The 17,994-nt window shown below is 43.0% G+C and overlaps 1 protein-coding gene across 2 annotated transcripts in view; it reads left to right on the top strand.

The window, feature by feature from the left end:
• LOC140194566 (potassium/sodium hyperpolarization-activated cyclic nucleotide-gated channel 1-like) overlaps nucleotides 1-17,994 on the top strand; it is a 255,750-nt gene that overhangs the window by 163,629 nt on the left and 74,127 nt on the right. For both annotated transcript variants that reach the window (XM_072251785.1, XM_072251786.1), the window contains exon 5: nucleotides 14,960-15,106. In XM_072251785.1, the coding sequence (XP_072107886.1) occupies nucleotides 14,960-15,106 (147 nt within the window). The remainder of the gene's footprint in view (nucleotides 1-14,959; nucleotides 15,107-17,994) is intronic.

The following is a 17,994-nucleotide window of genomic DNA, read 5'->3' as shown; positions in this document are numbered from 1 at the left end:
GAACCAGATGAGGGGGTTTTACTCCAGACTGCAATGAGGGGGCAAGGGAAGAGATTTCTGTGGCTCTGGCTGAGATTTTTTAATCTTCACTGGCCACCAGTGGGATAACAAATGATTGGAAGACAGCAAACGTGGTCATCCTTTTCAAGAAGGGCAGGAAGGAAGCATCTCGTAATTAGTGACATGTGAGCTGACTTGCTATTTTGAACACAAAGAAGAAAAAATACTGCAGATGCTGGAAATCCAAGCATTGCCCCTCTCTGGTCTTCTGCCTGCTCTGGATCTTTTCATTGCCAACTGCCGATGGGATATTAACTGTCTCGATTTCACCACTCTTCTCTCCAATTCCAACCTCACTCCTGTCGAACACTTTGCTGTCCAATCCCTCTGCACTAATTTTATCCTCCCCATCAAACCCACAGATAAGGGGGGTGCTGTAGTAGTCTGGCAGATTGACCTCTACCTTGCTGAGGCCCAGCAACAATGGGCAAATACCTCTGTTTCCTTACCTTCGAACAGGATCCCACTAAGGAACACCAGGCCATTGTCTCCCACACCATCACCGACCTTATTAGCTGTGGAGATCTCCTTTTACTGCCACCAACCTTATAGTTACTGCCCTCCACATCTCCTATTTCTACCTCCATCCCAGGATCCACAAACCTGCCTGTCCAGGTAGTCCCATTGTTTCAGCTAGTTCCTGCCCTACTGAACTCATACCTACATACCTCGGCTCAGTTTTAACCCCCCCCCCCCAACCCCGGTTTAGTCTCTTCCTACCTACATCCGTGACCCTTCACACACTCTTGATCTTTTCAATTTCCCTGGCCCCAAGCATCTTACTTTCACCATGGATGTCCAGTCTCTATACACCTCCATCCTCCATGAGAAAGGCCTCAAAGCTCTCTATTTCTTCCTGGACACCAGACATCAGACCCAACCAGATCCCCTCCACCACCACTCTCCTCTGCCTAGTGCAAACATAGAAACATAGAAAACCTTCAGCACAATACAAGCCCTGCGGCCCACAAAGCTGTGCCTAACGTGTCCCTACCTTAGAACTACCTGGGCTTATCCATAGCCCCCTATTTTTCTAAGTTCCATGTAGCCGTCCAGGAGACTCTTAAAAGACCCTATCGTTTCCGCCTCCACCGCCGCTGCTGGCAGCCCATTCCACGCACTCACCACTCTCTGAGTAACAGACTTACCCCTGACATCTTCTCTGTACCTGCTTCCAAGCACTTTAAAACTGTGCCCTCTCATGCTAGCCATTTCAGCCCTGGGAAAAATCCTCTGACTATCCACATGATCAATGCCTCTTATCATCTTGTACACCTCTATCAGGTCACCTCTCATGCTCCGTCACTCCAAGGTGAAAAGGCCGAGTTCACTCAACCTATTTTCATAAGGCATGCTCCCCAATCCAGGCCACATCCTTGTAAATCTCCTCTGCACCCTTTCTATGACTTCCACATCCTCCCTGTAGTGAGATGACCTTGTCCTCACTCTTAATAATTTCTCCTGGCTCCTTCCACTTCCTTCAAACCAAAGGTGTAGCCCTTGGTACTTGCATGGGTCCCAGCTAACCCTGTCTTTTTGTCAGCCATGTGGAACAGTCTCTGTTCCAAGCCTACACTATTGTCATTCCCCCACTTTTCCTACACTATGTCGACAACTGCTTTGGTGTTGCTTCCTGCACCCATGTGGACTTTGCCGACTTCATCAACTTTGCCTCCAACTTCCACCCTGCCCTCAAATTTACCTGGTCCATTTCTAACACCTCCCTTCCCTTTCTTGATTTCTCTGTCTCCATCTCTGGAGACAGCTTATACACTGATGTCTATTATAAACCCACTAACTCTCAGAGCTTCCTGGACTGTACCTCTTCTCTCCCTGTTACTTGTAAAAATGCCATCCCCTTGTCTCAATTGCTCCATCTCTGCCGCATCTGTTCTCATGATGAGGCTTTTCATTCCAGAACAAAGGAAATGTCGTCTTTCTTCGAAGAAAGGGGCTTTCCTCCCTCCATCACCAACGTTGCCCTCAACCGCATCTCTTCCATTTCACGCACGTCTGCCCTCACTCAATCCTCCTGCCACCCACCAGGGATAGGGTTCCTCTTGTACTCACCCACCGCTCCATCAGCCTCCACGTTCAGCACATAATTCTCTGTAACTTCTGCCATCTCCAGTGGGAACTCACCACCAAGCACATCTTTCCCTACCCCCAATCCCACTTTCTGCTTTCCACAGGGATCACTCCCTGTACGACTCCCTTGTCCATTCATCCCTTCCCACTGATTTCCCTCCTGACACTTACTCTTGCAAGCGGAACAAGTGCTACACCTGCCCCTACACCTCCTCCCTCTCTACCATTCGGGACCCCTAAACAGTCCTTCCAGGTGAGGTGACAATTCACCTGTGAGTCTGTTGGAGTCATAATGCTGTGTTCACTGCTCCCGGTGTGGCCTCCTGTATATCGGTGAGACCTGACGTAAATTGGGAGACCGTTTCGCCAAGCACCTACTCTGCCAGAAAAAGTGGGATCTCCCAGTGGCCACCCATTTTAATTTCACTTCCCATTCCTATTCCAATATGTCCATCCATGGTCCCCTCTACTGTTGCGATGAGGCCACACTCAGGCTAGAGGAACAGAACCTTATATTCCGTTTGTAGCCTCCAACCTGATGTAATGAACATCGATTTCTCGAACTTCCAGTAATGCCCCCCCGTTCACCATTCCCCATCCCCTTTTCTTCTCTCGCCCTATCTCATTGCTTGCCCATCACCTCCCTCTACTGCTCCTCCCCCGTTTCTTACTTCCATGGCCTTCTGTCCTCTCCTATCAGATTTCCCCTTCTCCAGCCCTATATCTCTTTCACCGATCGACACCTCTGCTCTTCATTTCACCCCTCCCCTCCCAGTTTCACCTGTCACCTTGTGTTTCTTTCCCCCCCCCCACCCCCACCCACCTTCTAAATCTGACTCCTCATCTCCCGTTCTGCTGCAGGGTCTCAGCCTGAAATGTCGACTGTCCTCTTTTCCATAGATGCTGCCTGGTCTGCTGAGTTCCTCCAGTAGTTTGTGTTTAGTATTTTTGAAAGGTATTTGAAAAAAAATTTAGGGGCATGCTTATATTTGTTTGGAAAGGCAGGAGAGATTGCCAGCATAGCTTTGACAAGGGCAGATCCTGAAGACCGATCATAGTAAATTTTTTGAATAAGCATCAAAGTAAGGCCTTCATGGACTTCAATGAGGCTTTTAACAAGGTCCCATTGGATCCAGAGCAAATTGTTAAAGTGGATCTGAAATTAGCTTGACAATAGGAGACTGACAGTGGAAGAATAGAGCTGATTTGTGATTAGGTGCCTGTGACCAGTGCTGGATGCAGTGTTTGGAATATATGTGGATGTTTTGAATCTCGATATAAGAAAGTTTACAAAAGACAAGGAGATTGGCAGAGTTGTTACAGTGTGGAGGGTAGACTTAAGCTTACAGGGTGATATTAACATGTTGGGAAAATAAGCAGAAAAATGGTAGATGGGGTTATCCAGATAAACATGAGGTAAAGCTAAGACAATTAGCCTTCCCTCGTGTTTCCCTGCAATGGGGAGACATGATTGAGATCTATCAAGTTATAAAGGCTAGAGGTAACTGTAGAAAACTTTTTTCCCAGTGTCAGAGGACAATAAAACTAGAGGATAAAGATTTAGGTAAGGGGTAGAGGATTTAGAGGGGATCGGAGGGGGAACTTTTACACCTAGAAAGTGGCGAGTATTTGGAATGCACTGTAAAAGAGACTGGTGAAAGCAGAGTGGCTCATAGCGTATCGAAAGTATCTAGACAACCACTCCAAGTGCTAAACTACAGAAAGCTATGGGCTGAGTGCTGGATGATGGGATTAAAATGGATGGGACCCAAGCAGTGATCATGAATCTTATTGGCTGATTGCCATATTTCTATGCTACCTGACTCAATGGCACAAGAGCACTCCTGGATAAAGTCATAAGTCAAAGGAGCTATGATGGATTTCATCTGAATGCAGATATATCCATACATGGTCCCTCTACTGCCATGATGAGGCTAAACTCAGGTTGGAGGAGCAACACCTCATATACTGTCTAGGTAGTCGCCAGCCCCTTGGTATGAACATAGAATTCTCCAACTTCCGGTAATTCCCTTCCCCTCCCTTCCTGTATCCCTATTTCACTCTGTCCCCTCCCCCAGCTGCCTATCACCTCCCTCACAGTTCCGCCTCCTTCTACTACCCATTGTTTTCCTGCCTATCACCTCCCTGCTTCCCCTTCCCCCACCCCCTTGTCTTTCAAATTACTGGTTTTTCAGCTGAGCCTACCAGCCTTCTCCTTCCAACCCTCCCCCACCTTCTTTATAGTGCCTCTGCCCCTTCCCTCTTCAGTCCTGATGAAGTGTTCCGGCCCGAAACGTCGACTCATCATTTCCACGGATGTTGCCCGACCTACTGATTTTCTCCAGCGTGTTGTGAGTGTTGCTTTGATCCCAGCATCTGCAGATTATTTTGTATTAATGATCATTTCAATATTCAGTAACATCCACAGAATGCTGGAGGAACTCATTGGGTCAGGCAGCATCTATAGAAATGAATAGTTAGTCAACGTTGCTGGTCAAGACTCCTCTTACAGTCCTGAAGAAGGGTCTCGACCAGAAATGTTGACTATCTCTTGATTTCCACAGAGATGCTGCCTGACCTGTTGAGTTCTTCCAGCATTGTGTGTGTGTGTGTGTGTGTGTGTGGTGCTTTGGATTTCTAGCATCCGTAGACTTTCTTGTGTTTATTATTTCAAAATTCATTTCCCTTTTAGATAGATGCCTTTGGTGAATTTCCCTTGTATCACTCTCTATAGTTTTGTGATATAATTTCACAATAATAAAACACTTTCAAAGTGATAGTGTTAGAGATTCTGAAACCAGGAGGAGCTTACATGCTGGAAATGTTTTAGATAGATAAATACTTTATTGATCCTGAAGGAAATTACAGTGTCACAGTAGCATTACTAGTGCACAGATATATAAATATTAGAAGAGAAGTATGAAAGAATACGTTACCTGATGTAAAAGATTTATAAGTTGAAGATTACAAGATCACATCCCCAGCTATAGGTTGACTCATTTTAGAGCCTGACGGCTGAGGGCGAGAATGACCTCATTTAGGGCTCTTTAGAGCAGCACGGTTGTCTTAGTTGTTTTATACCCCAGTTACAATTATTCTCCCAGGTACTGAACACAGCTGGCAGTAATCACAGCTATGATTCAGCTTTTCAAGTGCTGGGTGTGCAAAATACTGTTGATATAAAAGAACATAATAGGAGTAGCTGGAATACAGAGAAGAGAAGCATATTTCTTCTTTAATGTGTTCTGAATCTTAAGAGCAGACAGTTGTGCCATGAATCTGTGATAACCTACATCATCCCCTGCACACTGCAAATTCATTAAAACATGACTGTCACCTGACAGTTTACAAAGCACAATCTGCAACTCAAAAATGTTATCAGTCTTTTCTCTGAATGAATTATCTCTCATTGCAACTGTATAATATATATGGAATGGTTCTTCCATTCAAACTAGAGTACTCGTTTCCCCCCCCCCACTTTTCCTTCTCTCTGGCCCTCCTGTCCCATGATCCTCTCGTATCCCTTTTGCCTATCACCTGTCCAGCTCTTGGCTCCATCCCTCCCCCTCCTGTCTTCTCCTATCATTTTGGATCTCCCCCTCCCCCTCCCACTTTTAAATCTCTTACTAGCTCTTCCTTCAGTTAGTCCTGACGAAGGGTCTCAGCCCGAAGCATCGAGTGTACCTCTTCCTAGAGATGCCGCATGGCCAGCAGCGTCCACCAGCAACTTTGATGTGTGTACTTGTTTTGGGAGCAACGATTTATGTGTTCATTTTTGTTTTGAGAGACTGTCCAGTGGATTGTATAACCTGTCCTTTATGATAGGTTGAATACAATTAGAGCCTCAATACTAAGGTTATTGATCTGAGAGAGGGTGATTGCATTTGTCTGCTTATCTTGGCAATGGGTCTGAAGGATCTCAGGGAAGATAACTTTGGGACTACTTCTCAAGTCCCACGCTGCCAGGTCATTGCCCTGCAGATGTGCTTTGCTTGCCTCAGCGATGAACAGGCTCTGCGGCTGTGGACTCAGTTTCAGGGACTCTGCAGTTCATGTTCCATGTGGTTTTGTTCACTTTTTCTTCACTATTTGCATGATTTGATCAAGGCTCTTCAGTGCTGAATTGGCTCTGCAGCTGCGGCCTGCAGTCATCAGCACTGAACTGGCTCTGTGGCTGCAGCCTGCAGTCATCAGCACTGAACTGGCTCTGCAGCTGCGGCCTGCACTCATCAGCACTGAACTGGCTCTGCAGCTGCAGCCTGCAGTCATCAGCACTGAACTGGCTCTGGGGCTGTGACCTGCAGTCATCAGCACTGAACTGGCTCCGTGGCTGCGGCCCGCAGTCATCAGCACTGAACTGGCTCTGCGGCTGCAGCCTGCAGTCATCAGCACTGAACTGGCTCTGCAGCTGCGGCCTGCACTCATCAGCACTGAACTGGCTCTGCAGCTGCAGCCTGCAGTCATCAGCACTGAACTGGCTCTGGGGCTGTGACCTGCAGTCATCAGCACTGAACTGGCTCCGTGGCTGCGGCCCGCAGTCATCAGCACTGAACTGGCTCTGCGGCTGCGGCCTGCACTCATCAGCACTGAACTGGTTCTGCGGCTGTGGCCTGCAGTCATCAGCACTGAACTGGTTCTGTGGCTGTGGACTGCAGTCATCAGCACTGAACTGGCTCTGCGGCTGCGGCCTGCACTCATCAGCACTGAACTGGTTCTGTGGCTGTAGCCTGCACTCATCAGCACTGAACTGGCTCTGCTGCTGCAGCCTGCAGTCATCAGCACTGAACTGGCTCTGCAACTGCAGCCTGCACTCATCAGCACTGAACTGGTTCTGCGGCTGTGGCCTGCAGTCATCAGCACTGAACTGGTTCTGTGGCTGTGGACTGCAGTCATCAGCACTGAACTGGTTCTGTGGCTGTGGCCTGCAGCATCAGCCTCCTGGGCCGGTTTCACGTGCTTCAGTGTTGAAATGGCTCTGTGGCTGTGGTGTCATGTTCGGGGACTCTGCAGTTAATGTTCTGTGAGTTATTTGTTTGCTTTTAGTTGTTTACACGGTTTATTCTGTTTTTCGCATATTGGCTGTTTGACAGTCTTTGTTGTGTGAAGTTGTTTTTAAAGGGGTTCTATTATGTTTCTTTGTTTTGTGAATGCCTGCAAGAAGATGAATCTTAAGGTTTAATACTGTACACATTTTAATAAATCTACTTTGAACGTAAAGGTTTTGCTGCAGATCTTTTGATCATTGTGGGGCAGCATTGAGTGGGATAGTAAAGGAATGTTTCCATCATTTTGTCTACTTCCTGTGAAAGAGGAAATAAGAACTAGGAGATCAGTCTCTGACTGTGCACGTACACAAGCATGTCTGCCACTGTAAATCAACGTCTGAGGCTGGCGTAATCCCTGCTCTGGAATGAAGCTGACAAACGCTAAACAGCTAACTGGTTGGCCTGTAAATTTCTTGAGCTGGCAGCTTGTTGGAAGTGAGGTGCAATGCTGTAGTGAGAAATACTGGGAGAAGATTACTGTGAGAACACACCCTCTTCTGGATCTGGGTCAGTGTTGAACACCTTGGTTCAGAGGATGCTTTGCAAGTCACTGTGTAGTATTTTATGGAATGTAATGAATTTCTGAAAACAGCAAAAATTTGTTTGGAATTCTCCATAATCCCTGTTGGTTGAAGACAGAGTCGAAGGGGTTTGTGAGTTTAGAAAAGGCTGGACTCAGTGCTTTGTGCTGTCTATTTTGAGGAGAAGGTCCCACTTTAGGTACGATTGGAATGAAAAAGTGCTGTTGTTGGAAATGGACTCATTTCATTTCTTCTGATCAGGAAGACCATCTGGCATTTCTAATCAACTTAATCAATTTGCATTTGAAATATTAAACTTTTAATTGTTGCAATAATCACCCTAGCAATAAAGGAGACAACAAGCTTCAACAATAAGTTAAATTATTGATAAATTTGAAAGTAATTAATTGCAGCTGTAATGAGGCCTGTCTGTATCCATGCCTTATCTTCTGTTCTCTCACATTACAAATGAAGCATTGCAGGTGATGCTGAGTGTATAATTACTTTTTGTACTTCCATGACTCATTTCCTTTTTTAACTTCTATTAATTGAAAAGTACCAGGAAGCTTGTGAAATGCGTGAGGTTAAAACACCATGTATTCTACCTGAGGGAAGTGCTCCAGTAAAATGTCAGCAAGCAACTAAGCAAGTAATTTTGTTGCCAAATAATTACAAGTTGGTTTGAAAATTTGTCAGTAGCAGCCAGATACGCACCTGCCAAATACAAGGCCAGAAAAGTGGCCAACATAATCAAAGATGCCTCCCACTTTAGGTGTTCTCTCTTGTTCCCCCCTCCTAACTGGCAGAATTAGAATTTGGATTGGTTTATTGTTGTTCCATGTACCAAGCTGCATGGAAACCCTTTAGATATAGATACTGCCATCTCGTTGTGGTGCGCAAGCCAAGGCAGTATGATATGGAGAGTAAGCTGTTGCCCATGCAGTGGGCTCCTCGTTTCCATGCAGCTGATGAATCCAAAGGAGCGGCACAGCGTTTTGGCAATTACAATTTGGCACCAGCAGCATCACAGGAGTTCTCAGCATTGAACTCAACGTAGGACTGCCTTAAGGACTTCCCCCCTTGCACCTTACTCCTGAAGCCTACCCCATGAGTGGATATAGTCACAAGGTAACAGAAGTTTGAGATTAGAGCTTTCCTTCTCCCAGATGAGCTGCCAGCCACTGCTGATGCCCAAAGCGACCAGTTTTAAGGCATCAGTAACCCGCCTTTGCCTTTCTGTCAGTAGAAACAGTTCCACCGGGTTTAGTCGCTAGGCCACTTGTGAAGCCACGAGTTGGACTTGATTATCTGAGGCTATTTGAGAAGCATGCTATTAGGAGCATTTAATATATAGTGGGAACTTGTCCCCACTACTTCCTCTGGCTATGCCACCCTTAAGGAACTGGAAAGGTTTTGCATGCCGTTCATACAGATCAGACTATTAGACGGTGTGTCGAGATAGAACAGGATAAAACAATAATAATGCAAATCAGAACAGAGTGTAACAGTTCCAGGAACATCCAGTGCAGGTAAACAATGAGGTGCAAGATCTTAATGAGATAGACTGCAAGTTTAAGTGTCCAACTTAATGTACGAGGGAACTATTTTAAGTGTCTTATACCAGTAAGGTAGAAACTGTCCTTGAGTCCAGAGATCCATGCCTTCAGGCTTTTATATCTTCTGCCCAGTGGAATTATGCTGGCTGCTTTACAGATTAAAACAAATCCTGAGAGCATGTCCCACCAGACTCAAGGACAGCTTTTAGCCTGTTGTTTTATAACAGTTGAATGGACCTTTTCTATGATAAGGTGAACTCTTGACCTTATAGTTGACCTTGTCATGACCTTGCACCTTATTGTCTACCTGCACTCCTTCTCAGTAACTGTAACATTATATACATTCTGTTATTGCTTTTCCCGTGTATTACCTCGATGGCATGAAATAATCTGTATGTAAACTTTAGCATCCTGAGTTCCCTACTGTCCAATTCTCTATGAAAAAATGCTTTTTCTGTAATTCTACTCAGTAAGGAGAGGACCAATAAGGCAGGGGACTTCTGCTCTCTGGGCCTTGCACATCTTTCATACTGCTTTTAGCCTCTCAATCACAACTCTTAGGCATTGAATACTTTCTGCTAAGTCTACTCCTGGGGAGCATCAGAAATGTCGGCCATTGATATGAGATAATCATCCAACAACTTACAAATTTAACAGACTTCTTTGCAGGAAGTGTAATGAGAATGTGTAGCTCTCAACCACAGAGCGTGATCTTGGTGAATAGTATTGACAAGCTGAAACAGACATGGTGAACGTATTAGGAGGAAGGGATTCCTATGTATTTTGGAGGAAGGATGGAAGGAGGCTCAAATGGAGCATAAACACTGGTATGCCATCCCTGTGCCAAATGATTTGTTTCTGTGATGTACCGGTACAAATGGAAGAAAAGGCAAATGCCAAGGCCTTTTATATAAGTATGCAACAGAGTGCTCTACAGTTCTCCTTCTGTATTTTAAAGTTAAGTGGGTCAGTCCTGCTGAAGGTTCTCGGCCCGAGACGTTGACAGTATTCTTTCCCATAGATGCTGCCTGGCCTGTTGAGTTCCTCCAGCATTTTGTGTGCTTTGCTGGCAAGAAACTTGGTTGGATCCATTCTTGGACTCAAGCTTGCAGTGGACATAAGGCTCCTCCAGAAATAGGGCTTTGCCAATGCCTGTATGATTTGATGAGCTGTGGTGGGTGGAAGGGTGGCATGTTAGGCTACCTAGCCAGATTCCTTTGGACCACTTTGAGCCAGTTACATCCCCAATACAGGCCCTGAGCCAGATCTTGGGATTTGAGGTAGCAGCATGCAAAATGTTATGCAAAATGTGAAGTATTTTCAGTGATTTATCTGTTCTCAGCCACAAGAAAAATAAATTAAATACGATTCCTTTCAAAGCTTACTAAATATTAGAAGATGAATATTCCTACACTAACTGTTAATCATTAAGTTCATTAATCATCCAATCTCATTACTAAACATTGAATTCCTCCAGCATTTTGTATGTGTTGACCAAACATTGTAACAGATTTCCATAGACACCATTTGAAAATTTGCTATTGTTCTAAAGATGTTTCAGAAATATTGCCTCCCACCAGGAACCAGAAGTGCTGTCAAACTTAGTGTGTCAGAATGTAAACACGCTTATTATTTCATTAACTACTTATGAATTATTGTTCTTCATCTGTAAATTGCTGTAAATTCACATGAATGAAATAGAGCTATATAAGATCTTAGTTAAGATAAAACCTTTTGTAATTAGTACTTCATGTGGGAATGTTTCTGGAAAAACAGGGCAGATACAGGTAGAAGAGAACTCTATCCTTTGAAGGTAATGTTGGTTTGTTTACGTCTGTGTGGCTAAGTGGTAAGTCATTAGGACCAGTGAGAGAAATTGTGCAATTTAGGATTGAATATGACTGGCTGATCTTGGGAAGGATTGGCTTGTTTCTTTCTAGAAGGATGTGAGTCAATTTGTGAATCTTTCTTGCCTTTTATAAACATCTTCACTCAATTGTTGTGGTCCCATAAAACAAATTAACATTTTATTAAAATCATTTTCAAAATTTAGTGGAATTTTTCATGATCTCTGGTTTGCTAATCCCCATATTACCATTCCCAGCCCTTGTTCCCTTACCTTGTCCTACTTCAGCTGCTGGCACATTGCTGGTACATTCCTTGGTATGCAATGGTAGAAACATGGCCTATATTATGTTGGAAATCTTTTTTAAGTCTTTGTCTGATGCATTTGGAGGGAGTTCACCTTGAAAGGATAGGTAGTGTGGTGTTATGATCTTACTCCTATTTGTATTATAGACGTTTCGGGGGGAAACTGTGGATGGTTAAAAAGGCGTATGTTGTGTTGGCCTTCGTTAGTCAGGGCTTGAGTTCAAAACCCTGGAATATTGTATTCAGTTCTCGTCACTTTATTATAGGAAGGATGTGGAAGATTTAGAGAGGGTGCAGAGGAGACTGACCAGGATGCTGCCTGGATTAGGGAGCATGCCTTATGAGGATAGTTTGAGCAAGCTAGGGCTTTTCTCTTTGGAGCAAAGGGGTTGAGAGATGACCTCATAGAGATATACAAGAAGTTAAGAGACTTAGATTAAGTGGATAGCCAGAGACTTTTTTTCCAGGGCAGAAACACCTAGTAAAAGGGGCATAATCTTAAAGTGACTGGAGGAAAGTATGGAGGATGTCAGGGGTAGTTTTTTTATATATAGAGAGAGTGGTGAGTGCATGGGTTGTGGCAAAGGTTGATTAGGGACATTTAAGAAACTCTAGCTAGGCACATGATGATAGCAAAATGGAGGGCTATGTTTGACAGAAGAGTTAAATTGACCTTAGAATAGGTTATAACATCGACATAACATCATGGGCTGAAGAGCCTATACGATGCTGTGGTGTTCTTTTTTCAATGTACATTTAATGATATGTGTATAATGTAGCATATTTCATTAAAATATTACAGTTAGAATGTGGGTCCCTTAAACTGCCGTTAGCTTTAACTAAAGATCAGCACAAGTATAATGGGCTTTAATACTTTCTCCTATCCTCCTCTTCTGATTGGATGAGCAATCAAATACAAATAGTGATGGAAACATTGTAATTATTGAATGGTTGAAAGTGAATTAACTATTTAATATTATGTTTTTAGTTCATCTTCAATTCATGCCGTAATTCTTTCCAACATCTGAATGGAAAATATTGTATGAAGTGAAAATTGATGATCATAGTTGAAGTCAAAGTTTTATGATAGATAATGTATTCAATTTGAAAAACAAACTTAATTTTAACCTCAAGCCAATGCAATGCAGTTTCTGCAATTTGTTCCCAAACATATACTGTACTTTATTCTTTAAACAAATTTTACAAAGGAAGTACATTCAAGTGTAATCATTTGGTTACAAGATTTCCATTTTTAAATCTATCTCAGTATGACATCAGATTTTCTTTCACACAGAGCACAGCTCTTATTTGTTTCTATGTGCAGGAGATGGGATGTTATGTTGAAGTTGTATAAGACGTTGCTGAGGCCTAATTTAGAGTACTGTGTGCAATTTTGGTCACCTACCTAGCGAGAGGATGTAAATAGGTTGAAAGAGTACAGAGAAATTTTACAAGTGTGTTGCCAGGTCCGGAGGGCACAAGTTTAAGGGAAAAGATGAATAGGTTAAGACTTCATTCCTTGGAACATAGAAAATTGAGTGAAGATTTGATGGAAGTATAGAAAATTCTGAGGAATACAGACAGAGTAAATACAAGCAGGCTGTTTCCACTGAGGTTGGGTGGAACTACAACCAGAGGTCAATGGTTAAGAGTGAAAGGTGAAAAGTTTAAGGGGAGCATGAGGGGATAATTCTTCACTCAGAATGTTGCGAGAGTGTGGAACAAGCTGCATGTAAGCTCAATTTCAACATTTAAGAGAAGCTTGAATAGGTACATGGATGGTGAGGGTATGGAGGGCAGGTTGATGGGAGTAGGCAGTTTAAATGGTTTGGCATGGGCTAGATGGGCTGAAGGGCCTGTTTCTGTGCAGACTTTTCTATGACTGTATGTCTGTTCCATGGAGCATAGAGGCTTATGTTAGGCAGCAGTATAGAGATGAACATCGACAACAGCTCGTGTCACTCCCTTTCAAGTATTGTAAAGTACGTTGCCATTTGGTGGGGTTACATCTACAGTGATGCAGTCCCTTGCTCCTACACCTCAACAGTCACCCGAGCTATACCCCATTTCATGTTGAGAACAAAAATGGCTATATTTACAAAGACATGATGTACAGAGCTTAAGAGAAAAGGAGGAAAACATACTTCTGTATCCCCCAACCTGTCGGTTTCCTTTGTGTGTGGTTTCATGATTGACCCTTGGTGGGAAAACACCATGTCACAACATGCTCAGGTTCCATCTGCAGTGAAGTTTGAGAATCACCATTTTGCTGTGGAACCTTCCATAAATCTGTTGTGTGCCACACCATCAATCCCTTACAGAAAGGTTATGTGGAAGAACATCTTTAACCATATGTCAATCCAGCAGCAGTCTACTGGGGAAAAAAAAGATGGTAGATTACTACAGGATAGATCCTTAAGCACACTTGCAAATTCAGTTGTCAGAATAGCACATCAATAGAAATTTCAAACTAGTATTAGGATCTTGCTTGGCTGGTGGTGAGAAAGACCCTCCCTTTTAGATCCTCTCCACCCAGGCAGGGTCGCAGGACTATTGCGTGCTTGCCTCAAGATGACTATGTTGGGACTGAGACCATCTTCTAAAGATTAGCTTCGATGAGTATTTGCACAGTACATTTAACTGGGCCTAGAAATTGCTTCATGCCTCAAACAGCATATTCAGCTGGTGAAAAACACTGCACTAACAAATCTTCTAATCCACAGCATGAGGGGCCTAACTTCCTTGGCCACTTTGTATTCACAGAAGGCTCTCTCCTCCTTATCTCCAACACGCCTCCCCCAACTATTTCATTTTTGGTGGAGAGATGTTTGGCAGAGAGAGCTGCAACTTCACTTAGATGGGAAAGAAATCCAGAACTTCAGGGCTGGACATTGGGGTGTGTAATGGCAGTTGAGGGGTAGGTGAGGATCACATTTGCCTATCTTACAGAAGAAGTGTGGGGTCAAAGCAAGGATCTATAAAGTCAAGAGTGGAGACTATGTCTATTAGTGGGGAGAGGCAGAGTCTGCTATTGAAGAAGACCCAACAGCTGGAAGTGTGCTGTGACAGGGTAGGTAATTTCTCAAGAAGAGCAAGTATGTTTTTAAGAAGGCAAATTCAGAATCCCCTTGCTTCAGATTCTCAGCTCAGGGTTGTGACCTGCTCCAAGAAGGTACATTTAAATGGCTTGTTCTGAACGTTGTTTTGACCAGGCTGTCAAGGGAATGATGTCATCCCATGGATGCCAAAAGCAACATTTTGTATGCACAAGGGTGATTTGCAAGCAGCTTTCCAGAGAGGTATTACCTGATTCAGATGTTCCACCCTGCGAGTGAACAATTGCAAAAATAATGCTGATGGAACAAAACCAGTGCTACATGTCCACATTTTTCGCCAGTGTATTTAATTTTCGTTTTGTCCAATAATTTGGTTAACATCGCGTTATTTTATAAAATCTTACTGTGGGGGTTTGGTTCTGTCCTTCCCAGTACAAGGCAATTCTGCTAATCTTACCTAACTTTTCTCTTTCTCATTTCAGTACAAGCAAGTAGAACAATACATGTCCTTCCACAAGTTGCCTGCTGATATGCGGCAGAAGATTCATGATTACTATGAGCACCGTTACCAAGGCAAAATTTTTGATGAGGACAATATTCTGGAGGAATTAAATGATCCACTTCGGGAGGTAACAAGCATATTTCTAAATACATTAACTCAATTTTGTGAGTTATTTTATTTTTAGCAATAATAGTCACTTTTAGCATAAGCTTTGAATTTAGATTCTTAGCTTAGATTACTTTGATGGAATTTTTGACATTTGTTATTACTTCAGTGACTGAAATAAGAAGGCTTTTATCCTGTGAGACAGTTATATTGAAGAAATGTGTTTTAATACAAAATACTAAAATTGCAGCCTGTCATTTCAGTAAAGCACAGGATTATTATTCTTCATATTAGATTGTGCGTGGTAGTTTGACAGATTTATTATAGATTTGTTACAGATTTAGTCTGGCATGGACGAGATGGGATGAAGGGCCTTTTACTGTGCCATAGTGCTCTATGACAACATGATTTTATGATTCTATAGTGCAGAGGGAGGCCATTCAGCATATCAAAACCATACCAAATACCAGCAGAGCACCCAATCAGTCTCATTCCCTTTTCCTTTTCTCTTGTAGGCCTATAGCTTATTACTCTATGCTCATATTGCTCATCAACTCCCTCTTAGCTCTATCAGTTCCCTGTACTGAGGGCTAAGTTGTAGTCAACAGCACACTAACACATCTTTAGGATGCGGAACAAAATCAGTGCTCCGGGGGAACCCCAGAGAAAACATGCGACCTCCACACGGACAGCTCCTGAGGTCAGGATCTAAGCTGGGTCCCTGGAGGCAGCAGTGCCAACTGTTATGCCACCATGCCAACCATAGCCAAATGTAACCAACTAACAGAATTTAATTAAAATAATTAAAATCTTTTCCTCTAATATATACTGATAATAATACATTTCCTCTTGACCTTTCATTTCTACGACCATCCCAGAGCACTATTCATCCAATTAAGTACTTTTAAAGTGTTGAATCTTTGATAAGCGTGATAGTTTTAAATACTCATTGGTTTAGTATTGACCAGAAGTTATGGATAACTCTTGTTCCTCTTTGATGTATGCCTGAAGGAGTAGAAGGGAATTAGTATTTCACAGCTAGTATTTCATGCAATACCTCTGACAGCATAGAACTCTCATGCTATCAGCTTAGATTTTGGATACCAGATCTGTGGAGCAGGTCTTCATAGCTCAACCTGTTTGCTCAGAGTGTTAACAAATGAGCTACGGCTGAAACCCGGCATGCTTAATATCGCAACTTAGTTATGTCTTCAGCCCCCTCACTGAGAAGTGAGAGTTAGTTCTCAAGGGTAGATGAGAGATCCATATATTTTCAGTGCTTAGCAAAAAGAGTTTACTTAACTCTCAACAAATGCATACTCGGACCTATGCTGAAAGAGCAGTATGTCAAAAACTCTGCTCAGGTGAGCAGGTATGCTTAAAGCAGGGGTTCCCAATCTTTATAAGCCAGAGACACTTACCATTAACCGAGGCGTCCATGGACACCAGGTTTGGAACCCCTGGCTTAAAGTGAAGCTGATGCTCTGTTTGTTTATCTATTCCTGATGTTCCAATGATTCCTTTACTTTCAGGCCCAAAGCTGGATTCTTTCCAGGTTGTGACAAAACTTAATCTTAAAAGCAGAGTACAATGTGTGGCAGTGACTTATTGGGTTCTTAAAGTAATTAATTCTTAACATTAATTTATAAACAAAATTAAAATTCATAACAGCAACTTGTACTGCATATCATTATTTCTATAGGAAACAGTCCAAGGCTCATCACTGGCTGTGCCCAAGTAAGAATTTTCCTCAGGCTGGAGAAGGAAGTGTAAGGACATGGGATAAGAGTTAGATTTTAAGGAGCTTACACAGAAGTGAAGAGACAGATATGTAGGAAGGGAATTTCAGAGCTGAGTCCTTGTCAGAAACAGGATTATATTTTGAGTGTCAACTGTTGAAGAGTTAATTTTTTCCTTTCCCAATTTTGATTTTATGATTAATATTAATTAACTTATTGAAATACTTTAATTTATTCTGCCCACTCCACCTTCTGCTGATGAACCCCAGCATTATTTTCACAGTGTTATTCGGCAAGAATTCCAGGATTTTAGACCTTTTCTCCAACTTGAATGGAAATGGGAAATCCAGGATATAATTTGTTCATACATGTGGGGATGGGGGAATTGGATTTTAAACACTGGTAAATGTTTTCTGTTTCTGGAAATCGTGCAAGAGCAATGTACTTCTGCAATAACTTTGGCAAAGGTTAATACAGAATGGAGTTCCTTCTGCCTTGCCTTTTCCTCAGAGAAGTAGCCTCTTGAAGCAGTGGAGTATTTCCTTCATTTTCCACATCAGTGCTGTGACCTACCTCTATAGTGTGAATTCAATATGAATTCAGTTTGCTCTTTAATACTGTGGCCACACCTTTGCTTGATTGTGGTTTCAGATTGCCTAAAACGTTCAATCCAATCAGTCTGTACTAAAGGCCAGCTCAAGTTTAGTGCGAAAAAGACAACCTGCCACCACATTATTATACTAATAAAGATAAAGTGTATTAACTAGTAGCTGCTAATACAGAATTTAACACTAGGACATGGCAATTCAGCATTTGAAAGGTTTTGCCAGCAGTGGAGTGGGCAGATGCTTCATAGTTGGCTCGATACAGATACTCAACCCAAATCGTCTACTATTCCTTTTCCAGCACAGATGATGCCTGAGCCCTCTGAGTTTCATTTATTGGTGTTGGTTATTGGTTGCTTATAGTTGTTATAGCCGGGGGTGCAGTAGGGATTAACTTCCCCTACCTATTAAATGCTCCCAGTGGCATACATCTCCCATAACCTCTGACAACCAAGTCCACTCCTGGCCTTCACATGTGGCTTAGCTATAAGCCCTGTGGAAACATAACTACTGACAGGAGAAGAGGCAGAGGTGGATGGTACTCACCAGTCATGGTTGGTAGCTCA

This window comes from Mobula birostris, chromosome 3 (genome assembly GCF_030028105.1).
Source record: "Mobula birostris isolate sMobBir1 chromosome 3, sMobBir1.hap1, whole genome shotgun sequence".
NCBI lineage: Eukaryota > Metazoa > Chordata > Chondrichthyes > Myliobatiformes > Myliobatidae > Mobula > Mobula birostris.
This window is presented reverse-complemented; position numbering and strand designations above follow the sequence as displayed.